At 31.4% G+C, this 27,705-nt stretch overlaps 1 protein-coding gene across 3 annotated transcripts; it reads right to left on the bottom strand.

The window, feature by feature from the left end:
* Positions 1 to 12,431: 12,431 nt before the first annotated feature.
* On the bottom strand, positions 12,432 to 17,078 carry LOC123892800 (AT-hook motif nuclear-localized protein 7-like). Of its 3 annotated transcripts, none has more exons than XM_045942668.1 (7): positions 16,777 to 17,078; positions 16,551 to 16,661; positions 15,213 to 15,618; positions 13,934 to 13,989; positions 13,686 to 13,817; positions 13,388 to 13,549; positions 12,432 to 13,081 (listed from the first exon to the last, which is right to left on the bottom strand). In XM_045942668.1, the coding sequence occupies exons 3-7, from the start codon at positions 15,568 to 15,570 to the stop codon at positions 12,785 to 12,787; spliced, it is 1,005 nt and encodes a 334-aa protein (XP_045798624.1). In that variant the 5' UTR covers positions 15,571 to 15,618; positions 16,551 to 16,661; positions 16,777 to 17,078; the 3' UTR covers positions 12,432 to 12,784. The 3 variants fall into 3 exon arrangements, with proteins under 3 accessions (XP_045798624.1, XP_045798623.1, XP_045798626.1); XM_045942667.1 differs by having other exon boundaries at positions 15,213 to 15,598; positions 16,777 to 16,927; XM_045942670.1 differs by having other exon boundaries at positions 16,551 to 16,669; positions 16,777 to 16,918.
* Between the last annotated feature and the right edge of the window lie 10,627 nt (positions 17,079 to 27,705).

Genomic DNA, 27,705 nt, shown 5'->3' with positions numbered 1-27,705 from the left:
ATGTAGCCAACATAAAAACCTCAACAATTAGGATCCTTAAATGGTTGGGACATGAGATGAAAGGTGAAGTATTTGTAAGACTTTTACCATGTCTTGTCATATCATTTAGGAGCAAAAGCGGGTGATTCATCCATCTGTTTAGTTCTTAACACATCAGCTTCATTTAGCCTCATCAAACATTGGACATGGTTGTGTTAAGTCCTATAATATTTTTGCTAGGTTTTCTGATTATGGCTTTCAATTTTTCTATTTTTTTTTTGTCGGGGGTCAATAGAAAAGAGAGGGTTAGTTTTTTTTTTTGATAAGCAAAGAGAGGGTTAGTTGGTTACATGGATTATGAATACCGGATAGAAGGGGTGGTGTGGTGGACTGGTGGTGTTTATGGGTTTGGGGTGATTTTGTTGGAACTTTTAAGTGTAAGAGGATATGAGTGAGGATTGTTGGTGGAGTGAGATTTAGTGAAGTTTTGGCTCCTAGGTTGATGATTTTTTCTGATGTGAAGGCTATTGTTAGATTAGCAAAAGTTGCTTTAGCTTGTGTTGGTAATTCGAGGACTAGTTCAATAAGTTGCTCTCATATAACTGTAATTTTCATAAACTAGTGAAGCAGGCTGTTGTTCAATAAGTCATTGAAATATATGTCCTGTACAGCTGTAGTGTACTGGTTCTGTTTTGGAATGTATGCTTTCATGAAGAGTTTATATTGGATTGTGTTTGGGGTACATGTTGAAATATTTACTTTGAAGACTTTGCAGGCTTATGAAACTTTACCTGCATTTGTTGTTGTCATGTTATTTGCTTGATCTGTGGTGCCAGATTTTAGAAATGTTGGGGTATATACTTTTTAAATCCGAATGCCCAATTACTTATCATGCAACTATACTATATCGAATTACTTATATGCAACAGTATTATAAATTTTTTGAAGTGAGGTGTTTCATTATAATGTTTGGATATATCGAAATTGCAAACACATCCTCAAGTGTCTATTTTACTTGGTCATTTTAATCTTCTTATTAGTCATTTTGGTTCTCAAATATGTTTTTCGTTGGACACTTCGGAATGCATTTACATTTTCAATATGCCCAGGTACTACTAGTATAATACGGTGCCTCAAACATATGGGTTTGTTTTGTTTCATGTGTTCAGGTTTACTAGGAGAATAATTCCAAGATTTCATAGTTATGGACCTTAAAATTATTTGACATTAACCTATTTATGCAGGTCTGTAATGGCAATACAAAATACAAATGAGATTTATGCAGGTTAAATTTAATAAGCTTGCGATGAGTCTTTAAATTTATGCAAGTTGCTTTTATTACTATTTTTTCTATTTAAGCCTTCAATATTTGTGAGATTCCTAGTTGCTTCTTAAAACATAGGGGGAGAAGAAAGAAAAAAAAACTCTTAAAATTTCTTCTATATCCAGTTTTAAAAACTGAACCCAAATCAAACTTGATCATCAAATCTTAAAATTGGTTTCATAAAACCAACCTGGTTTGGTTCATAATATAAGCACTAAATTTTAAAATGGTTTATGTGATGTGATTTGGTTTAGTGTCTGACTATGATGCATGGGTATGATGGTACCCAATACAATACTGGCACGGTTTCGAGAATATAAAAAAAAAAATTAATATACGACTGCAGGTATGTCTACTGTGTTGCATAAAAAAATAATTCAAAACCTGTTGAAGAGTAGCCTCAGTTTGCTCCAATGTCGTTGGAGATAAAAAATTGTGAATCATGTAATGCAGCTCCAGCAAAAGTTTCTAATTCGTATCATATTGTGAACATTGGCCAATACACTTGATCATATTTGTCCAAGAAGGATTTGTATATCTATTGTTGTTGAAAGTTGAAACATCGGTTGAAGCTAACGAAACTATTCTTGTTACTGTACACAAGTTCACTCCGAATGTTGCAGATGCACCTGTTATTGTATAAACGTCGGTTGTGACTAAGGCTTGCACTACTGTTGTTGATCCCATTTTATATTGATATTAGGAATGCATTCCGAGTATGCATATCGATTCCGTCCCAAATCTTTAGTTTTTTAGTTTTTTAATTTTGTCTCAAAACTTTGGTATTTTTATTAAACCAATGCATTTTTTAAAAACACTAAAAATTGAACCAATCGAGAGTTCATTATTTCAGACATTGGATTAACTCAAAACTGATCCAAACCGGTCCAACTACTCCCCTACTTTTTGGCCTTTTATTTTTTAGGGTTTTGGTTTTGTATCCGGTCTTGTATATATTTTTCTCTAATTTTTTTATATATAACACGAGTGAGGGGGTAGAGGATGAAGATCTTCTAGAAATCGCAAGTTGAAATGTTGAGTTTACCCCTTATACTTTCTACACTCTTAGTTTACCTAAAAAAACCATCAATAAAAACATGAGACCATGAGAGAGCTAAATTGTTTAATTCACAAAGAACAAAAAAAAAACCCTAACATTCTTTTGAAATTTGTGCATTTAACTTTTCTAAATAGCTTCTCTCAAAATGTCGTTTTAAATATTTCATCCTTTTGTTATAAAATTTTTTGGATCATAAAATTTCAAAAAAATCTCTAAAAATTGGTTTAAACTTTAAATAGTTTTTCATAAAAATCATTTTTGAGAGATACCTTATAAAAAACCGTGATTTTTATTAAGTTAAAATCTCTAACATGAAGTCTTCGAGAGCTTAGCTCAGTTGGCAGAGACATCGCACTATGAGCAGAGGTTTGAACTCTGGACACTCCACTTATTCAACTTTAAGGTGAATTTTCTGGCCATTAGGCTACTTAACAAAAAAAAACTCTAACATGAATATTTAAGTTATGAAATGTCAAAATCACTCTTTTTATTCATAAAAAGATGAATTTGAAATAATTTTTATAATTTTTAATCAAGTTATCATACAAATCATTTTTAAAAATACAAAGAAAAAATTACTACCTCCGTCCCTAATTATAAGATCCTGTTTGACAAAAATATACTATTCATTTACCTTATTTTGACCGTATTTTTTTAATAATATATAAATGTAAATATTAGCAACTACCAAAAAAAAATGTAAATAGTAGCATATAAGATCTTGTTCAATTGTTTTGATGAGTATTTTCAAAATATTAAATTTTTATAATTTTTATGAATAGACAATTAAATATATATTAACGATCAAAATTATGCATTGGCGTACGTGTAGTGGTCAAACATGATCTTATAATTAGGGACGAAGGTAATATTTTTTAAAGCTAAAACAAAGGCCTTTATTTTATCAAACAAGCTTATAAGCTATATATCCTATGGTATTTATGTATATTATTTTTATATCCAATAAAAAAATGGTTAAAGGAGTAAATAAAAAGAAACTAGGTTAATTTTCTTTGTAAAAAAAAAAAAAAAAAAGAAGAAACGAGGTTAATTTTTGTTAGTTGTTATTTCCCAAAAAGAAGGAACGTGGTTTAAGAAAAGCAAAGAGAGGAAGAACAGGCATGCAGTAGCAGTAGTGGGCGTAATGGCAGATGTGATGTATTGGATATTAACGTTTGTTCTAATTTTGACACTTCTTTGTCTCCTAGGTTACCAGGTACATACATACATACTACGTAGTACTACATCTCAATTTTTGTTTTGTTATTTTTCCATCATTACATCGCAGTTATAATAACTACCTCATTTAGATTTGATTCCTTTAATATTTTTTTTATCAATCCTTTGTTTTTTATTTGATAATTGTATTCATTGATCATGTCCTTTGTTGTTTTTTGTGGATCAACATAACCAGACCAACGACATCACAATTCAAATTTTCGTTCAATTGTTGTTTCTTACATTCAATGTTTCTCATTAGAAAAAAAGACAAGAATTTTGTATGGTTAGATAAGTGATTTTATTTTGAGTGTGCAAGGACATTCCACATAGTGAAATGTTCACTACCACTCTTAAGGGTGGTGAATGGTGATTTTATCAGATGTTTAATCTGTACCATTTGCTTATTTAATTTTTTATATTGATACTTTGAAAATTTTATATTTAAAAGAGAATTTTTAACACCCTTTGCTTATAAATGGTTCTTAGAACAATTTGCTTCAACAAATGATTTGTATGATTGTGTTTGGTTCTATGAAGCACGAACACTCTTCGGATTAGGCATGTTCCGATGTCCGACACGCATCAGTGTCAGACACCGACACTTATAATTGCATCGAATTATATCATTTTCTCAAATTATTATCGATGTCAGTGTCGTATCTGGTGTCTGTGTCCGTACTTCAATGGTTTCACCGTAGAGAGAGAGCCGGAAGTGATTCTAGAGGTATTAAATTGATTCTAACCTAAAGTTAGAATTTGTATCTTTTGGCCTCAGATGCAACTTTTACACTAAATTTTTTATTTTTTATTTATCAAAACAAACTCATATTATTTCATTCATCAAAATTGGAACAATAGAGATGGACTTAAATCAAATGTTTGGTGACGAGCATGAAATTTTGATGCTCTAGCAAGTGTGTGAGTAACAAAATTGGCTTGCCTCCTAATGAAACTTATCTTAAAGTTTGGGAAATTAGCTAACATCGTTTTACAATCATCTAAAATAGCTCCAAATTCGGTGAAGTCGCTTGTTCTATCAGTAATGGCTTGTACCACTAGCATGCTGCTAGTTCTATATCCACTCTCGATAGTCCAAGCTCTCCAAGCCAAATGAGTGCTTCTTTCAATGCATAAGCTTCAGCTTCCAAAGGTGGGGGGCTGCCATCAAAAATCATGGTCTTAGCTTTCATGAAGATGCCTTGTGTTCCTCTAATACACATGCCAATACCAAACAAGTGTTCTGCATTAAACAAAGCAGCGTCGATATTACATTCAACTATTCCATCTAACGGTGGCTGCTACCGTGCCTGGTGTAGTCACATAATTCGTGCTTTCTCGTACCTCTCGCCATTGTAACAAAAATTCCCTTGTGTCTTGAATCAATGCTCTTACTGGCTTTTCCACCTCCTCCCATATTTTTTCATTTCTTCTCTTCCATACACTAAAATTTATTGATTCTCACTTCACATGTAACTCACTTTTAACAACAACAAAAAATCTCGTAACTAAACATACACTAAGTTCTGCATTGGTCTGAGTCTCACTATGTTTATGCCTCACTCTCTTTTTGTTGGTCTTTTAGCATGCCATGGAAAGAAAATTGCCATTATTTAGAAAGCTTCATTTGTTTTTTCCTGTGTAAAAGAATGATGGCATAGTTTTTAACTTTAATCATTATATTTGGCCATTACATTTGGTTATTTAGACCTCTGTAATGTCATCATTGTCATCTGTATTAATCCTCACTAATTCCTTAATTCATTGCTTATTGTAAATATATTCTATAATATCAAAGATTATTCTTAGCATATTCCATAATACATATTCCTTTTATAAGTAATGCTCTTAATTGTAGAATCGACTATATAATAGAATTTTCGTGATGCTCTTACACACACCGTTTTCACCATATACCTCTTGTATTCTCTTATCTTTTCCTTTCAAGATGGCATCTAGAGCATATATTTAAGAGGCAACCCTACACCGTGCTTACCCGATGGACCCACCGTCCTCCAGTGAGAGTTTTTCCGGCAAATTGCGTGTTAACTCTAGTTTTTCCATTATTAGTTGCCGTGATTTATTCCGGCATTTTTCCGGTCAGTTTTCATCACCTCCAGTCATCGCCGCCGCCAGCCATTCCGGCGACTTTTTCGGTACCCAACCCCACGATCCGAATCGCAATACCTGATCCGACCGGTCCGCAAAACCGTATCAGCAAATACTCCTCACTGGCGATTTCGTCCAAGCGCAGCCGCCGTAACATCGCGTGACAGCATGTCCGGCCGCCATATAGGTTGTCGTTTGTTGCACCGGACTCGCCTCTCTGTGTTGTTTCCATATCTGCCCTTAGTTTTCAGTTTCAATCAACCAAAATACGTGTTATTGCACAAACAACCCTTATTCAGACAGGATTGTTTGTTGTTTATGTCTTTTGTATTACCATGGCTGCTGCCTCCTCATGTCTTCAGCATGTTTTTTTCACAATCTCTCTCCTGGTCTTGACAAACTGTCAACCCGATCACTAAAGTGTGTCTTTCTTGGTTATCATTGGTCTCAAAAAGGTTATGGTTGCTATTCTCCTACAATACAATGATACCTTGTATCAGTTGATGTTACCTTCCTTGAATTTGTCTCATACTTTGAGCCGAATAATATGACTCTTGAACCCCTTAAGACATTAATCCTGAACCCATTTAGGAAGTCACTATTGTTCGTCTTGAGCTTTATCAGTATGTCCCACCAGATACACCTCTTGTTGATCCTCCAACTTCACAACCACTACAAACATATCAACGTCGTCCACGACCCTCTAGTGTACCTGTTCCTACACCTGTTCCAAAGGCCATTGAAGACTCTCCGCCAACGTCATCTCCATCATCAGATCCAGTCCCGCAAATTGAGTCTAATCTTCCCTTTGTAATCCGTAAAGGTACTCATTCAACACAAAACCCATCTCCACACTATATTGATTTGTGTTACGGTCGTCTTTCTCCTTTACATTACACTTGCTTGTCATCTTTGTCGTTTGTTTCTATTCCTAAATCTCCAGGTGAAGCATCATCCCACCCTAGGTAGAGGCAAACAATAATTTTTTTTTTTTTTTGTTAAGCAGAGGCAAACAATAATTGACAAGATGTTTGCTTTCCAAAGCAGTGGTACTTGGGAACTGGTTCCTCCACCCCCTAAAAATTCTTTGGTACGTTCTCGTTGGCTTTATACATTGAAGATTGGTCTAGATGGTAAGATTGATCGATTTAAGGCTCGCTTGGTGGCCGAAGGCTATACTCAGATTTTTGGGCTGGATTATAATGATACTTTTTTACAAGTAGCCAAGATGACACCTGTTCGACTTCTTGTCTCCATTGCAGCAATTCAACTTTGGCCTCTCCATCAGCATGACATTAAAAATGCCTTTTTACATGGTGATCTTGAAGATGAAATGTAAATCGAGCAACCGCCTTGGTTTTTTGCTTAGGGGGAGTCATCTAATATGGTTTGTAGGTTACACATGTCTCTTTAGGGCCTTAAACAGTCTCCTCGAGCTTGGTTTGGCAAATTCAGTACAGTAGTTCAACAATTTGGCATGATTCGTAGTGAAGTTGACCGTTATGTTTTTTTTCGTCACTCTGTCCAAGGTTGCATTTATCTTATTGTTTATGTAGACGATATTGTCATAATTGGTAGTGGTCAGCGGGGAGTACTTCAGTTAAAACAACATCTCTCGAATCAGTTTCAGATCTAAGATCTTGGTAAACTCCGGTATTTTTTGGGTATTACAATACTGGAGTTTACCAAGGGATGAGGTAGAACATAGAGCCATGGCACTAGTAACATTGTTGGAGGAAACTTAGTATCTTGGAAGAGTAAGAAGAAAAATGTAGTAGCAATATCAAGGGATGAGGTAGAACATAGAGCCATGGCACTAGTAACATGTGAGCTGATTTGGTTGAACTAGTTACTCAAAGAACTTCAATTTGAAAACGCTAAACCAATGACATTTATATGTTATAATCAGACTGCACCACACATTTCCTCAAACCCAGTTTTTCGTGAGATGACCAAACATATTGAGATAGACTGCCATTTTTCAGGCGAGACAATCGAATTAGGCGACATTGTCACAAGCTTTGTCAGTTCTAATGATCAATTGGCAAATGTTTTTACAAAATCATTGCGAGACTTGTATGCTCCATCTTGAGGGGGAGTGTAGATATTTAATATTATTGTAAATATACTCTAGAATATCCTAGATTATTCTTAGCATAGCATATTCCATAGTACATATTCCTTTTGTAATTAATGCTCTTAATCGTAGAATCGACTATATATTAGAGTGTCTGTGATGCTCTTACGGACACGGTTTTCACCATATGCCTCTTGTATTCTCTTATCTTTGTCCTTTCAACAATACTATATCATATATCATACTGTATCCTATCACTGCAAAAGTGCTTACTATTTTAGAAAAAATTTAACATCCCTTGAAATTTTGAATTGCAGCTTATATTGTTGGTGGACTTGGAGTTTGATTATATAAATCCATACGATTCAACATATCGAGTAAACAAGGTTATCTTGCCAGAGTTTTTCTTGCAGGCAATCTTCTGCTTTATCAATCTTCTAGCAGGACATTGGTTTATATTATTGATCTCTCTCCCTTGCCTGTATTACAATGTGAGCTTGTAAGTATCTTCTCTTAACCTTCTTAAAAAAGTTTCTGTTCTTTCTATATCTATTCATTCGTGTCAAACTCATGCGTCTTTATAAGGCAAGATAAAACCAACGGAGCAGATATTATTTGTTATGTCACATAGCGGCTATAGCAGCGCTATAACAAGCATAATTTTAACAAAACTTCCTTGTATCCAGGGCTATTGGGCCTGATGGGTGGCCTATTGATGGATTCAGCATAGACTTTGATACCATATTATGGTTTAGGTTTAATTCATCTCTACAAAATTGGTTTAGCCGATGTTAGACTATGAATTTTTATAGTAATGATGCCCCTCAAACACTTTCGAGACATAATTTTCTGAGTTTAATAACTAAATGTTACAATAGGCACCAACTTCCAATTATAATTGATCATCTTGCCATATCCTAATAATACTTAAAATACATTCACATCGTGCGAAGAGGTGTAATATGATTAAGTAGCAGAGCTAGATTGATTCAAAGTTCAAACACATTAAAACTGATATTTGCAAATTAATGAAATCCTGTATGAGATAATCATTAATCAATAGAATCAAGAAATCATCATCAATGCCAAAAATTTCTCTGTTTAAGATATGATAAACTGTTATTACCTATGCGCGTTATTTTTGGTGTATTACTACACCTCATTTAACTTTGAAGCTAATATATCAGGTACATCGAAGGACAGCACTATGCCGATGTTACTGAAATCTACAATAAGCTGAATTTCGAGAAAAAGAAACGCTTTTTCAAAGTTGGACATCTTATTACGATATTTGTCTTTTCTATATTGAGGTATTATGGTTAGAACTGCATTCATTTTTTGAACCATTCTGCATTAATTCAAAGGAAAATTTGTTAACTGTTTTCTCATCTGAATATATTTTAGCTTGGTATGGGCCCTCACCGACGAAGTGCAGTAAATGGTGACTTACCTTCTTGGGAAGCTGTAAGTTTCCAATACCTTTGTGTTTAAAGTTTTGAGTTCTGTTATTCTTTTCATAACTATATCATCTAATCAAATTCTTTATAATATCGATGAAGCTATACGCTGACATTCAATACTTTTGCAGGCGAATACATCTTTTAAACCGAATTCCATGGACAAGAACCTTGGAGCAAGTCATGGATGATGAGATATAATTTTTAGAAAGATACATGAGACAATCTATGTTGAAGCTTAGGCAAGAATGAGGGAAAATGGTGCTTGAGAAGATTGTGATACATATCATAGGTGAAGTTTTAGATTCTTTCTGTTAGTTAGAGTGCTTTAGAGACATGAACAAAAAGTACTTTTAGAGATGATAACCATTTAGGTACTAACTGATTTTATGTGATATGCATATTTTTTTCTGTGTTATTTGCTTACTTGATCAATTCTATAAATAATCTTCAAATAGAATAGCTTATTGTATAAAGGGAAAACTGCCATTTTGTTCTTCGAATGTGTAAGTTGCGGTCATTTTAGTCCGTTAATGTATCAAAATTCTAAACAGATCCACAAATGTCTCTTTTATTAGTCGTTTTAGTCCTTTAATCTATTTTTAGATAGTCAATTTTAGTCTTCGAATATATTTGTTGGTCAATTTAGTTCATAAAATTACAATCATATGAGATATTTTGGATGTATGTATAATTTTAATACATTCAGAGACTAATGGCAGTTTAAATAAATAATTTCTTTTGTTTTCTGTACCCAATAAAAATAGTTTAAATAAATATTATTTTAAAATTTTGATATCTAGAAGTAATATCGATCAGATTTTACTTGTCTTCCGACTGAACTCAAAATTACCAGAGACTCCTCTTAAAAACTGGAGGGATAACATAAATTTGTTTTATTCAATCTTACGTTTAAACAAATATTATAGAAAGTTAGAACCAAAGCCTCGAAGATGGTTTGCCTGCCTTGTCGTTTGATTCATAAGCTTTTTAATAGACGTCGAATTAATCTGTCGCTCATGGAAGTAACTTTTGTGTGATCATAATAACATCCTGATGGCCGGAGAGATGGCAGAAGATGATCCAGATCCAGTCTAGGGTCTGGATCCTCTCCAATTGCAGACTGATGTTGATGCAATCTCAGTCACCTCATTTCAATCTACCAAATGCAGTCAATAATATTAATTGATGAGTAAACGGTTAACATTAATGCATGAAGAGGAAAAAAAACATGAGAGAGATGGTTGGATAGGATCCAGATCCGTTCGAGGATTTGGATCCTCTCCAGTGACATAATGGTGTTGCTGCAATCTCAGCCACCTATCTCAATCTATAACATACAATCAATGCTTTTTAAAAAAAAATAAAAAAAACATACGATCAATGATATTGATGATAGGTGTACGGTTAAAATTAACTCAAAAAATAAAGGCCGAAGAAGATCTATAGATTTGACGGTCTAACCAAAATCTAGTGTTTATTGTTCGGGAGAAATTCTTAGGTGGATGAATCCAGTTCAAGGTGGATATTACTAATTTTAATAACAATAAACTTTCAATTTAGTTCTTAAATTACCACTATCTCTTCAACTATTAATCAACTAAAATTTCTTAAACTATCTCATTTTACTATTTAGTTCTTCGATTAACGCTCATGTCATGTTAATAGTCCTCGAACGGACATATGTTCAAAGCAATCACAACTCCACATGGCCTGTCCTTTTCTTGTCATATTGGTTGGTTGCCATCTAAATCAAAGAGACATGAAAATGATTTCAAGAGGCTTCTTGGATCTTGGAATTCAACACATGCAAATTTAATGCTCAAATATGGTTTATCGTAATTGAAACAAAACAAGTGGAGGATGAAACAAAACAACAACACTGATAACTCGTTACGAAATGGTGAAACAAGCAAGCAACAACATTGATAACTCCTTACAAAATGGTCCGACACATCATGCAATAGATACTTGACTTTTTTAATTATTTACTTCAAAATTCGATAGTATGTTGAAAGAAAGAAAGAATATGATGGTAAGTCACTCGGTACACATTAGTTTTAAGTATTAGTGCAAATATTAATATGTTTAATTAATATTTAATTTTTTTTAAGTATGATAATAGGATAAAATTAGAATAAAAAACAATAACTTATAAGCTCATGAAAAAAATATACCAAATTATTTTTTTTTATCAATATGAGCTCATAAGTTTAAAATTTGGTAGTATCAAACAGTGTCTGTTTTTTTACGACTTATATATTTATATTCAATATAATTTTTGTATTTAATTTATATATTATTGTAATTTTTTGTGGCGCACTCAAACTACTTTTTCTTGTTCTGCCACTAAAATTCAACCCTTTAATCTTATCAAAAAAAAAAAAATTCAACCCTTTAAACATAGGGATGTTTCTTTTCACGCCCCATGAATTTCTCAAACACCATCCGTTACTTAAGTAACGAACGGTAGTTTTTTTTCTCAAATTTCTCATTTTATAATATATGCTACTTAAGTAGCAAATGAGTAAATATAGGGCGCGCGAGAAACTCATAGATGCCAAAATAAACTCTTTTAAACCTATCTTACTTAACTCAATCGATAAATTAGTCTTCGCAATTGAACACTATGATACATTTGTGGCCCACTCAATCAAACTATTTTTTCTTGTTCCACCACTGACACTCAACCCTTTAAACATAAGGATGTTTCTTTTGGCACGTTATGAGTTTCTCAAACATCATCTGCTATTTAAGTAATAGACGGTGTTTTTTCTCAAAATTCTCATTTTATAATATCTGTTATTTAAATAGCGGATGAATAAAAAAATGGTGCGCGAGAAACTCATAGAGCGTCAAAAGAAACTCTCTTAAACATATCTTAGTTAACTGAATCGATAAATTAGTCTCCCAAGACTGATGACTCATTTTCATAGCATCTTTCCAAGTTTATTCTCATTCCTTTTCCAACATGTCTAATAGAAAGTACAGTACTATATCCTTTTCAAAATACTAGCATATGTGCTCCATTATGTTCAATGTTCATCTTTTATTAAAAATTATTATGAACATTGAATAATATTGAAACATGCAGTTGGGAAGCATTGAAATAATATTAAGCATGTAAATTTAGGTGAAAAATCTGTTGTCTATACTTACAAAAAATAACTAAAAATGTATCCAGAAATGAGCAATACCAAAAGCATATGGTTGTGAATTGTGACATCAAATTATACTTCATCAACTTCAGTTTGCATCAAATTTTCATTGCAACCAAATTAGCCTACTCATAAATACTTTCACATTGCAGCATCTACCTAATCAGCGACGTAATCATATGCTCTATTAAACAACGAATAATGAAGAAACGTCGCTGCAAGCCTGCAACATACAACACAAGTCAACTACTTCATCCTACGGTAATTAGACAGTAGATAACAGGTTTGAAACGATCTACACGATACAGAACAACACCGGAAACATTACAAATAAATAGCTCATCCGTCATGAATGTAGTTAGCAACAGCGGTGGATTTGTGATTGCGGGTTGATTATCATCTTTAATTATCAGGCAAAGATATGTTAATATCAGTTGCAGACTTCATTGAGTCCGGCATGGAGTGCATGTTAGCCCAGTTTTCTCTGCGAAAGGCCGAGGGAGGAGTAAAGTTCGAGTTAAATGTTCCGGAATTTTGCATTGGGTGTCCACACATGACATCTATCCTTTCACCATTGGTTGAAGGTGGTTCCGAAGACACTGGAATAGGTGCGGTAACGGTAGCTGTTGCATAATCAGATTTTGGCTTCTTCGTTTTCTGGTCTTGTTGGTTACTTGGCAGAAAACTTCCAACCACCACCTGGTAAAATAGAGAATATAACGCATCTATTAGGATAGAGTTTAATTAAGCGCTTATTATGAGTTTTTATGTATAAGTCATTTTTTATACGATGATTCCATAAGCTGTTTTCATAAGCTAAAATAAATTCTATAAGCTGTTTTCATAAGCTATCCCGGAGAGCTTACAAAAATAAGCTGAAAACAGATAATGGACACGTTATACGATGATTCCATAAGTTCCCTTGTGTCCATAAGTTCAATAGAAACACTACCAACAAAAAATAAGTATAAGCTCAATAGAAACAGCTAATGGACAAATGTTTACCTGCACAGGAGTGGCAGCGACAAGAAGACCGGCAACTCCACCACCTACAACACGGCCATCAGGGCTTGACAAAGAAACACTCATTCCACCGGACCGGCTTATTGTTCCTTGGCTCTCAGTAGGCATGAATGATCCAGATAGCGAGAGTATCTCAAAACGGCCCTAGGAAAAAACATACAAAATATGATACATTAGATATTGAACCAATTAACACAAACTTTATACCAGTAATCAGATGATAAAGAAAATTTATAATTTCCACATGAATATTTGAAAATTATAAAACAATGAGAAGCACCTCATAGGTCAAAGTACCGCCAGAAGAATCAGGCTGACGAAGTGTAACATTTGAAATCACGCCACTAGCAGATAGGATGCATATAGCTCGTGGTCCTTGTTGCGAAAAAGATATAACTTTCATTGTAATGTCCTAAAACAGGAAAAGAGTAAAGTAAATAACATTACATAATTGTCTCTTCTTAAAGAAGAATTAACATTATATGCTTGCTTATTTATAATTTAAAATATGTTATCACTCAAGTATACCTCGCCAGCATTGACGGTAATGATATGCGGCATAAAGTTGGTACCAACCGAGTCACCTTCAAAAGTAACAACAATAGCTATTAACAGAACCGAGTAGATGCTTAAATTAGGCAGTAATGTCTATAATATACAAAGTTAAGCACATTAGTTGTATGTTATGTTTGTTTTATATTTTTCTTAGGGATAAAATTGCCATGTAACATAGAAAATAATGCATGCATAGAATTACACATTAAATGTTTATTCAACACTCTCTTGTTGACATAGAAATGACCTTTCAAAGCAAGGAAACAACATCATAAAATTGAGTATGTGTTTGGTTTCACTTCTAGGACTCCAAACTCACGTTTTTTGTTGCTCCTACCATGAAAGTGAAAATTATTCATGTTTGGTTTTATCATCCAAAATCAATTCTAGGGATGTAAAAGCAATTCTCTTTGAAGCTAGGATTTTGGAGCTTCTGCTTTTACTAGAATCAATTATGAATTTCACTTTTTATTTTCCAAGACTATCTTCCCTTATTACCCTTTATACCATTTATAAGTGGGCATGTGTTTACTGCCATTGTAATGTTGTTGTTCACGAGGAAGAAGGAAGACACAAGAAGTAGAGGATTTATGCTGAGAAATTGTTGCTGCTTGTAGATAAGAGTTTGCTTTCGGTGGTATGTGTGTTTGTTACAGACGGCGAGTTGGTGACCGGTGGACGGTGGTGTTCAATTTGTAGGACTAACATCACAGAGATCTGAGCTTCTCTTTTTGATAATTTTTTCTTTACACTTGAAGCATTGTATTAAAATCCATGTTATGATTTTAGATAAGTTTAAATAATTATTAGAATGAGAATGGGTATATCTTGAAAGGATAATTTGGTCATTACATTTTCAAAATCAATTTTGATTCAAATTATCCAAACAACATCAACTCGTAAGAATCACTTTTGCACGAGTTTATCCAAACATAAATCAATTTACATTCAACTCACTTTTAACTAAAATCGATTCTCTCAAAATCAATTCTATTAAAATCAATTCTTATCACCACCAAACCAAACACACACTGAATTGTTTCACCTCACTTTAATACAAAAGGATGACTTTTTACTGTGGTAAAAATTGATTTTGTAAACTTGATTCGAGTTAAAAGTGAATTTAAGGTAAAATTATTTATGTTTCGTACTTTGACGTGAAAATGAGTTAACAATAAATCTAAGTGAAAAAATCATGTTTAAAGACAAAAACTATGTGCAATAATAACACCAAAACCATCAAATAATTTACCTAGAGGATCAACTCCACCTTTTTTCGACTGCTTAAACTCCATTCCCTTCGGTTTCCCCTGCTTCGCGGTTGAAAATTCATTAACAAAAGCAGCTGAAGATGAGATTGGCAACGGGGACAACGCCACAGCAGCAACCGACCCATCTGGCCCATATTTCCTTGGCCTACCTCTTTTCTTCTTAATTGTTCCTCCATCCAATCCTACATTCACCGGTGAGACACCGATAGCTCCACTTCCTGATTCAGGAACAGCACCATGTTGAGTTGGAGCTTCACTCCTTGGTGCCATATGATAAGTTGATGGAGCTTCTGCTCCTATCACTGTTACCCCTGAGTTGTTACCTTCTCTCCCTTCCATGCAAACTTCAAACTTTTCCCTCTTAAATCTATACAATCAAACCAATAACTGCATGATGACAAAAGAAAAATGTACTTAGAATCTAGAAAGAAAATGGGCCTGTTTTTTGGTACATAGACGAAATGGCAAAACCATTATAAACTCACACACACAAGTGAGGAAACTGGGTTTCGAACCCTGGTGAAAGGCCTTTTTTTTAAGAATAGGAATCGAACTTGTACTCGGTACTCAAGATTTACGACAGTGACATTGTGCATCAATCATTTGCGCTAGACCCGGATGGTAAAACAAATGGGCCATTGAAACAAGTGTCATTATTAAAATTTAAAAAAATAAAAAAAAATCCCATAAATGTATTGAACCTTCTTGAATATGCCAAGTTCAGAAGCTTAAGTGAAAAATCAATAAAGGATTCTCATTGATAATGAAGAATAATGAAGAAAGAAAAATAAAGATACAAAGTTTGGGTTTTAGTTTAGCTGAATTATATCATAGATCTATTTTGAACTTCACTAAATTACAAAAAAAAAAAAATTGTTTCATTGCAACTTGCAAGTGTTCTAACTTTCAAGCAGTAAAATCAGAAATTAATCTCTTAACAAAAGACAAAAAAAACTAGCCATTAAAATAAAAATGTAAATAATTGATGAGATATTTTGCAAATTTATGATTTAAAAAACCACTAGACTAAGAAAATTCTGAAAACATGATTAAAAAAATTAAACCAAACATTTATAACAGTTTTGGTTAATAATTAAATCACTCATTTACTAAAAATATTTCTTAACCTTGAGCTAAAAACAGTGTAAAAGTCATTAAAAAATCCAAAAGCTTTACTAAAAACAGAAACTAAACTACACCCTTTTACATAAATCTGCTTCATATCCAGCATTTGCTTAAACTTTTAAAAAACATAAAGCTGAAACTCAAAGTTAGAAAGAAAAAGAAAAAAAAAATCTATAATATTGTTTTTTACTTACCAAAATCAAACACTGGATATTCTTCAGAGTACAAAGATCATGACATGTCACTATGATTTCACACACTTCAGCAAGTGTCAAGATTTTCTTTCAGCTCCCTCCAGAACTTAACTAGCTCACTCAAAACAAAAAGTGAAAATTAAATTAAATACAAAAAAGTAAAAGAAAAAAAAAAGCAGAAAAGTTAAGAAACAGCTAGCTAGCCCAGAAATTCAAAACAACTTACAAATTTCAGAAGTTGAAAAAATTCTGTTGGCTGGTTGATTTTTCCAAAGCTTCTTGAAATGAAAATTGAATTTTTATTTTAATGAGATAAAAGCTGTAAACCTCATAATAATAAATTAATAAATACTACCACAACTACAATGTTCAAATAATAATATAAATAATGAAGCAGAAAAGAAAAAAAAAAATCAAAGGACAACAAGGGTAATAAAGTAGGTAAATATTTAAGATTTTATTTTGAATAAAATTGCTAAGCCCCATAAATAGAATTTAGTTAAGTGCAATTTCAGGTCCGTGAGGGGCAATTAAATTTTTTAGGCCAGTGGCTAATATGGTAAATTTGTTTTCAAAAAGAAAAATAAATACATTATTAGATGGAAAATATGAGTGGTGACTTTTTCTTTTATCTTTTAGAAAAACCATCATTGTTAATCCTAGAAACTTAATTCAATATCACATTGATCTTTAATTTCTTTTATCTTTTAGAAAAATGTTTGCATATTCGATCCATTTATAAATATAAGTAAAGATTTTATATTAGGAGATACACTTTTATAGCAATGGTGATTTACTATTTTTTTTATACGGCTTTCTCCCTCTTATCATAAATCATTAATATAAGTAAAGATTATCTTTTTAAGTTTTGTTCCGGATCAGCCAAAGGTCCAATAACATACGAGAGATATCATCCACGATCACGAATGGAGAAGACGATTATAGACGCAAGGATATTCAGGATTCATTCATTGCTCATGGAGGAGGACCCCACCAAACGGTTATTCCTCCAATTCCACTATATATGTATTCATGCACACGCATTCTCAATGTACACACATTCTACAACAATTTAGCATTTTCTTTCACTTTAACCATATACTAACTTCAACGTTGAAGTGCTAATATTATTGCATGTATGATTTCCCCTTTTGGTACTTGAGCTTGAAGATCACAAAATATTCCATCAACTACAAATCTCACTGATTCATTTCAACGAGAAGAACATTCTTATCTAAGCATGTTAATTGAATCATTTATGCATTTTATCTAAAATCTAGCCAAATACATGAATAATTCAATGAACTAGAAAGAGAATTTTTATTTATATTTGAGACATGAGGGCATCTCCAATGCAAGTATCTTATTGAGTTCTTAAGGCTAAGCAACCATGTCTTATTTTTTTTTACCATTGGAGTTGGATGACATGGCATTGGAAGTTGCTTAAAAATAGGGGATGGAACTTCATATTGCAACTCTTAACTTGGGTGGCTTAACAATAAAAATCATTATTTTAATAGGTATTAGTGGGTCCCATAGTTATTATTTTTAATAGGTATTAGTGACATACATGATGGTAATTTTGATTACGATCATGTCGATAATGACACTCCATCGGCTAAAGTATCTCATGGTCCTCATCCACTCTTTTTAGAAACATACATGCAAAGGCGAGCACATATGCGTGAAAAACAAATTCATCATCAACTTCAAGCAGATTTGGTGGAGCATATTTGGGAACACTTCAGGCATGAGAACAACGAAAATTAATTTATAAAATTTATTGTTATGTATTTTATTTTATTATGTATTTCTTATTGTTGCGTATTTTTCGTCACTTGCTAGTTATTGTCGCTATGTATTTCTCATCGTTTAAAATAAATTTATTATATTTTTATGTATTTATTATATATTTTTAATGTTTTTTAAACATTTATTGGATTTAACCATATATATTAATAAAATAATTGATATAAAAAATTTAAATCAAAATTAAATGAAAATAAAAAATATATATAAATTGGTGGGGTCAAATATGAGTTGCTTATTTTAATGCCATTGGAGTAAAATTGGTGAAAGTTGCTTATCAAATTCTTAAATCCTACATGGCAATTTGGGTCCACAAAAAGTAACTTAAGCCACCCATCTAAGTTCCCCATTGGAGATGCCCTGAGGGAGTAATATTTATCTTTTCTATAAATCTTTATTTTGACATACGTACTGTACAATAATAAGGCACCAAGGTCAGTGTTAGATGACCAACCATTCTACGGCAGATGACCTGCTGTAATGCTTTTATTGACAAAGTCACAAAACCATCTTCTATCTTTTATTTAACAATTTTTAAAAATATTTTAGTGTAATAACAACAATGTTATTTGAACTGGCAGGTGCATTTCAATCATACCTGGCGGGAGGGGAATAGAAGTGCTGATTGGCTGGCTAATTTTAGCTTCTCCTTAGACTCTTTTAATATTCATGTTATGGAGAATCCTCCCAGTGAGATTTCAAGACTCCTTTTTGATGACTTTTTCGGGACTTGCATGCCTAGAAATATTCGTTCGATTCTGTAGTTCTTTTCGTTTTGGGCTTTAGCCCTCTTTTTCTACCAAAAAAAAAAAAACAACAATGTTATTTGCATGTTCAATTAAGATTTTTTTTTTGGACAGACAGAAGCATGTTCAAAGTTCAATTAAGTTACTAATATTTTTTATTACTAGTACTATCTGGTATTATAATATATGGTTGTAATAATAATATTTATGTTATGAATAGTATAGATGTGGATGTCCATTTGTCTAGGCTCATATTCTTGGCCCATGTAATCTCCTATATATATGACTATATCACAATGTAAAACACACACCTTGAATAGAACAATACAATACTCTATTCCTTTCTCTTCTCCCTTTCTCTTCTCCCTTTCTCTCATTCTTCTCTATTCTAGTTATTCTCTAGAAATAGTTCATAACACGTTATCAGCACGATAGTCTCTCTCCCCTCTCTAGAAAGGTATAGCAACCATGAGAGGTGATAATTTTATTTCTTGTATTTTTTATTCTATTTTTTTCGTTTTTTTTCATATTGGTCCACAGCCTACGATCCAGAAGTATCGTAGTGAAATTTTAAAAATATGAATCCTGAAGATTCATAGTATGATGAAATTTTAAAATATGAATCCTGAAGATTCATAAACCTACGCTTCTAAAATATCAATCCCTGAAGGATTGAAAAAAATAACTGATTTGATCTATTATATAGTTCTTAAAGAACTTAAAAAATCCAAATTTTGTTCTCCATGAAATCTTGATGAATTCAATTGGGACACATCCCTGAAGGATGTACAAAATAATTGATAAGATCTATTATATTTATAGAGTTTTTGAAGAACTCATGAATAATTCAATATATTTATGCATCCCTGAAGGATTGCACCAATATATGTATTCCTATTACATTATAATATATGTTATACAGTTCCTGAAGAACTCAATGTTGTATGCATTCCTGAAGAATTGCATAAATGATTAATTTTACATTATAATGATGTTATATAGTTCTTGAAGAACTTCTTATAAATTATTTCTTATGAATTCCAGAAGAATTCAAAATACATATACATGCATCCCTGAAGGATAGCTTTATCAATTTTTTTTTAGAGTTTTGGCTATTTATAATTTTTATTGAATTTATTTTATTTATTGTTATAATAATAATAATAATAATAATAATAATAATAATAATAATAATAATAATAATAGTGTATAATCTATGCATATCATGCTGATTAAAAATAAATAAATAATAATAATAATAATTTAATATGTATCATCATATTGTAAAGCTAAAGCATAAAAATATTCCAATTTATTTTCAATAAGTTACTAATTAATCTCATTCATAGCATATGTTACATTATAATTATTATTAATTTCATTATGTTACTATTTAATTTGCATTATAAAATTTTAGTACGTTACATTATATTAGTATTTCATTGGAATTATCTTTTATTAGACTGTGTTTAGTATGTTTATCTAATTATTTGCTTAATTTTATTATTTGATGATAGTATATATCAATGATAAATAAATGAAAAATCATTCCCAGAAGTGAATGAAATCTAACCCACTGATGTTACTCCATTCCCAGAAGTGAATGTAGTAACACACGATTACCATGAAAAAAATTTTGTGGTCATGGTCGTGGTAATAGTCATGACTGTGTTAATTTTAAAATTTCGGCTTCTCACTAGAAGTGAAAAAAATAATGAAAAAAAGAGTAAAAAGTGGGCAAATTAGTTCCTGAAGAACTAAAGAAGAAAAAGGGAAAATCCAATTGAATGCACAAGGAATAAATTATTCTTAATCATTATGAAGATCACTTGTGATATAGTTCTTGAAGAACTAATGCTTTAATAATAATGATCTCCGATGGATTACTCAAAGAATATGAATTTCCCGAACCATTGTTAATGAAAAATTATTTGTATAGTTCTTGAAGAACTTAAAATTCAATATTAAAGCATTTCTTGTAGTATCGCTGAAGAACAATTTTTCATAATCAATGTTTATAAATATTGGTGGTATAATTCTTGAAGAACTAATATTTTAATTTCCCTAAAGATATAGTTCTTGAATAAGCAAAAGTTTAATATCAAGTATTCCAGAAGGATTGGAAAATTGTAATTTTCCATAGCCATTGTTGATAGAGATATATTGTTAAGTTCCTGAAGAACTTACAAAATTTTACAACATGATTACAATCTATATGATATATTTGATCTTGGTATAAGGTGAACCAAAATTAAAAGGAAATCAATAGAAGAATTATTTATGTCTCTTGAATATGCTCTTGAAGTAGCAACTTTGAAAAAAAAAAAGTTCAAGAATATTTTGTATATCCATTGTTGTACATACATTGGATGGATATTATTGATATATTAAACTCGTGATTGAATGCATGGTTCAAACGATTTTTTCTTCCTCTCATAATAATGATTATTCTTTGCTCTTAAAAAAAAAAATTATTCCTTGCAAACATAAATTAATTTTAATTATTCGGTTACATATTTAAATCAATTGATTGATTTTAATTTTAAAATCTTTTAATTGTTACTATATTTTAATTTCTAATTCTACTGAAATCCACATAAACATTATTTTGTTATACTTTATTTTTACTCTTTTAATTCTCATACAAATAAATTATTACTATTTTTTTATTGCGTTCCACCGAAAAGATTTTTTTTTGTAGAAACATATTTGTTTAGCTTGAAAATATTCATCGATACTACTATTCATGAAAAATTAAATTTTATATTTGGTAGTACGAAAATTATTGAAGGCTCCAGAAGAGACAATGCATTATTATATCGAGAAGCAAAGTTGCACTTTGCTAATATATTTTATATTTTAAGTCTTAAAGAAATTTGTTACCGAAAGATATTCACATAAATGAATATCATATTGAAACAAGAAACGACGGAAATATTTTATCTCTATATTACGAGACATATTATCAACTTTTGTCTCTAGTTTGTGGTGTACTTATGATATTAGTGCAATTTAAGCACATGTTCAAGTAAACCAGAAGTTTACAAATAAATCATATTAATTTTATCATTGGCAAGATCAGTTGGGTCATTTCTGGTCTATTATGAAGCGAAAAATTTCTATGAATATGTATTGAATGGCCAGAAGTTCATTCAATCTAACACTTTTTGTGTATTACTAGTTCCCGAAGAAAATTGATAAATTTAGTAAACGAGCGTCTCTTATTTTATATATAAGGTGATATTTATAAATCAATACACCGATCATGTGGACCAATTAAATTTCTATAATTTAATTGATGCATCAACTAAATGGTCACATGTATGTTAGTTATCAACTCACAACCAAAAGTTTGTGAGATTATTTTTGAGAGCTCATTATGTATATATTATTCTAGAAAGTATTTGATAAGTATCATATGTTAATTGAAATTTATATCGAACATCTTGTAGAATATGTTCATACAAACAAAAATAATAATGGACTTGAAGATCCATTCTTTAGACGTCTAAAGTTAATTACATGATCGATACTTATGAGATCAATACTTCTATGTTCTATTTTATATTTTGGGAACATTTAAATATATATGTTGAGATATTGATTCGCTCAAGCCAATAAGTTATTGTACGAAAGTCTTCCCCCTAACTTGCAATTAAGTTTAGTTTTATACTCTAATATTTTTCATATAAGCATTTTTGGATGTGTTGGTATGTTCCAATTGCTCCAATATAATGCAATACGATGAATTATTAAAGAATATTGGGAAAATATATTTGATACAACTCTTCATCCCTTATAAATTATATTGAGCCAATAGGGACTTGTTTATATAGCCCAGAAGGATAATTTTCAAGTGATGATGAATTAGTTTTCCCAATATTAGGGGGAGGGAATAAGCAGCTGAAAAATATGAACCTGAAGTTCAAATGAATCACTTGAAATAAATAGTTATTATTATCTCATCTTGATCCTCATATAAAATAGATTGAACCAAATGTTCAAAAGATGTATCATTTGCAAAGTTTATGAAATCAACTATCAGCTGCTAATGCTCCAATCAAAATGGATGTCCCTGTTGGACAATCTTATATTGCAAATGAATTTTAACCACCCTGTAGCGTGGTAGGTCAGTCGGTTCCAAAGATTAAAATCCTCAAATAAGAAAAGGAGCTAAAAAGAAAGATGACCCAAGTGAGGATATGAAATGATTATTTGACATAATTAATTTTCTAGTTCCATAAGAACTTATCAGGTACCTGAAATTTATGAAAATAAAGAGATCTCGACGAATTATGTCATGAATGGAATACGATGAAACCGAAAGAAAAATCAACGTTGACGATGTTTATTTATATAATATAGCGCTATATATGATAAGAAATAATGAGGATCATAAATCAAAGTCTATTAAGGATTATAGACAATGAAATGATTGACTAAATAGATAGACGCAATTGATACAAAATTAAACTAGCTTTGCAAAGCAGAATGTTTTTGGACCAATAGTCCATTCCATCTGCAGATGGAAATAATTCGATATGAATAAATTTTCAAGAGAAAAATAATGAAAATCAAATATGTAGAGTTTGAATTGTTATTCAAGTATATTGATAAATGTCTATCATTGATTTTCAAGAAGCATATTCACCTAAAGTGAATTCCAAAACTTCTTTGTAATTAATTAAGTTGAGTAGCATATGAAATACTCAATTTATGTGAAATATGTGTTTTAACGTATTTGACTAGCTCACTTGATAATGATGATTATATGAAAATCCCAGAAGGATTTAATTTTCGTAAGACACATATATATTGGAGAGATGACTTAATAAAGATGAATAAGTCTCCTTATATACTCGAGCAACATCTATATGCATGTTGAATATTTCCAAGTGAGAAATATGAAAACGACAATTTGTTCATTTTAAGAAAATATTTGGCAATAAATTTGTTTAAGATTGTATCATCAAGAGACTCCCAAAGAGCTTGAGATATTGTTATTTATTACAAAATAAGTATTTGAAGAATATTTTGTGAATCATGAAGCTTATATACAAAAGGTTCTAAAATGATTCTATAAGATCAATTACGTACCCTAATTTTTGTAAGATCGTCGATGTAAACAAATGCCATTTTAGAGTTCGAGTAAATGGTGAAGAACTAATTGGTCCTGAAGCACCACATTTTGGTTCTAATGGGGACAAATACATTGTTAACCTATTATTTGTTGTCAATATATCATCAAGTATATACTTTGCTATTTTAGATATGCAGGTAATTTGTTTAATCCTCGTAAAGGTATAGATCACAAACAAACTATATGTTCACATGAAGAAGTACAATTACTCATGGAGATCTATGAAACAAACAACAATAACAATCTCATGAAACAAAATGATGAGGAAAGATGAGCACTATAGAAGATAAATCAAGAATGTGTTTTGGTTGAAGTATATGATTCATCAGATACAAGAATTTGTGAGTTTTCTTCTAAAGGGTTCTTGCAACGATTCAACATGAAGATAATGTCGCACAAACTACATATTTGGAGAAGAGTATATGATCAAGAAGATAAGACAGGTCTTTCTACAAAGTCAATTTCAAGTAAAACTTTTGAGCAACTACTACAACTACATAAGATTATTTGAGTTTCTTCGTCTCATATACAATTGTCTTTATGAGGGGGAGATATAAATATGTTCTGCACTCTTTTTTCCTTCACCGTGATTTTGTCCCACTGGGTTTTCCTGGTAAGGTTTTTAACGAGGCAGTTCACACACAAAAGATGTTGTACTCTTTTTCCTTCACTATGATTTTTCCCACTGGGTTTTTAATAGTAAGGTTTTAATGAGGCATATCATCGATGGACATCCAAGGGGGAGTGTTATGAATAGTATAGATGTGGATGTCCATTTGTCTAGGCCCATATTCTTGGCCCATGTAATCTCCTATATATATGACTATATCACAATGTAAAACACACACCTTGAATAGAACAATACAATACTCTATTCCTTTCTCTTCTCCCTTTCTCTTCTCCCTTTCTCTCATTCTTCTCTATTCTAGTTATTCTCTAGAAATAGTTCATAACAATTTACTCTTTTTCTACCAAAAAAAAATTAATATTTACTCTTTTTATAATTTTAGAAATTCACTGTAATTAGAATTTTTAAATTTAACAATAGACCTTTAAATACCAATAACATCTTTTTATATTACTCATGTTTGGGGAAAAATAAAAAATCAAATAGTTTTGTGGTTACGGTTAAGTTCACACACTTAAGTTTGAATTTTTTTTTTTAGTTTAAACTCAAATTTCAGGAAAGGATTACATGCATTTAGTAAAATGGTGCAGTAACATAGTTACTGAGTTTTTAGTTTTTTGATTAAGATATTTATGCAGTCTTGCAGTCAGAAGTTAAGGATTGTCTGATTAAGATCAGACAAAAAACGAAAATATATTTATTAAATAATTTAAAAAACACTGTTTTTAAAATTAGGACCGTCTGATCTTAATTAGACAGTCGTTAACACCAAACTGCACGACTGCATAGGTATCTTGATTGCATCCAATCCAAGTCCATTTCTACATATCAACGTTTATGTAATTAACAATTGCGTTAGTCTTAGGAAACATCTTTATTTGGACTAATTATTAATGTTTTTGTAAATGTATCGGTTTGTTCAATGATTTTTTTTTTTAGTTGTGCCAAAAACTTATCTTTAAAAAATAATTTGTTATAAAACTAAAATATTCGGTACTCATTCATTACTTAAAATCTGAAAAGATACGGTGGCATGTGACTGAGCGGGCTTCAGGCTACATCAGGCCGAGCTAAAAAGTCCGGATGAAAAATGGGCCCAAAAAAATATGGCCCGAGCCTGGTCCTATATGGTCTTCGGGCTAGCCCATACATTTTTTAAATTTTTATAATAAAAAATTGTTTGTTTTTATTTTATTTTATTAAATTTTGGTTTAGCAAAAATTTTGGCTACCAAAAAAACATACATTTATATTATATAAAAACAAAAAAGAAAAAGAAAAAGAAAAAGAAAATGTTTTTTAAATTAGTTTTTTTTGTATCATTAAATGCTATATTTCTATTTTTGGGTAGCTTAACATGTGCCCTAAACTTTAGGACACAAGTTAACATGACCCTTTTTATTATTACTAGTCAAAAATAAAAAATTTATTATAATTTATTATTCGGGCTTGCGGGCCGCTCGTGGCCCATTCGGGCTACCCGTATTTTAAACGGGTATTTTGGATTTTGGAATACTACGGTGTGTACTAAGTATTTGGATGATTAATATTTTAATTATGAAAATGACCTATGCTACTTTTATTAGTGTATATGTATTTTGATAATTGATTGATAGTTTGATATTTATTATGTAAACTTTATTTTTATTGTCCGCATCACGTCACTAAAATAGCGCCCGCGATTCTCTGCATTATCGCGTCGCGTCAATTTTGGGGTTATACGCATTGCGTCAATTTTCTGCTTTGACAACATATAGCTCCATCACTATTACATTTAATCCAGTTGAGAATTGGAGGTTGGCATCACTTCTTTGATAACATGAGAGTGAACATTTTTTATCTGAACCTTAAAAGCACTAAGGATAACAAACTCCTCAATGGAAGATCACGGTTTTTAAAATGTTTTATCCTCATTTGTTATTTATCTCATTTGTTATTTATTTTTAATATCTCCTCAGTTATGTAATCAAGTGAGTCCAGTTCCATCCTGATCGTAGTTACTGGGATCAAACCGTGATCCTCCATACCATAATAAATTTATATCATTTCATTCATCAATAATTAACACTCCTATAAAATACATTTACTGATGTATTTGAAATTTCAATACTTTCAAAACATACAGTAACATATCAACATAGTGTGACACAAGTGGTAGATACTTGAGTGCTTTAACCATTTGATCCTGGGTTCGATCCCCGGCCGGTGCGTATGGAGAAATATTTGTTGGAGAAGTCAACCCCTTAAATGAATCTCAATTACTTCGAAGAAATTAATCTCTGCAGTTGCACGCCGAGATACCTTTGGTCTAAAAAAATACAGTAACATTTTTAAAGTTTTAATAAGATTTTATAATTATGAATTAAATATTTTCTATTGTTTATTATTTTCGTATTATTTTACCTTTTTTTTAATAGCTAATTGATTTGGGTATCTTAAACAAATGATTTGGGGTTCGATCTCTGACCTTTAAAGAAAAATTAGTTAAGAGAAAAGACTCACTTTGCATGTCTCAAGAATTTTTCGAATAAAATTAATCACCAAAATGTTAATTTACTCAATACCAAAAAAAAAAATGTTAATTTACTCTTGTTCTTTTATCATATCTGACTCCTAATGAAAAATGTTAATAATTCAACAATGAAATAAGTAATGTTTGTTTGAAGTTCCGATTAACTTAACTCAGTTGGTAAATGACATCACATATTATATACATGACTAAAGTTTGAACTCCGGACACCCCACTTCTCCATCTTAAGGAAGAAATTTCTGGTCACTAGATTACGTGACAAAAAGGTAATGTATGTTTGAATTTTTTTTTTCTTCTAAGAAT

This window comes from Trifolium pratense, linkage group LG6, assembly GCF_020283565.1.
Source record: "Trifolium pratense cultivar HEN17-A07 linkage group LG6, ARS_RC_1.1, whole genome shotgun sequence".
In the NCBI taxonomy this organism is placed as follows: Eukaryota; Viridiplantae; Streptophyta; class Magnoliopsida; order Fabales; family Fabaceae; genus Trifolium; species Trifolium pratense.
The sequence above is the reverse complement of the archived record's forward strand: the minus strand, read 5'-3'. Positions and strand labels throughout refer to the sequence as shown.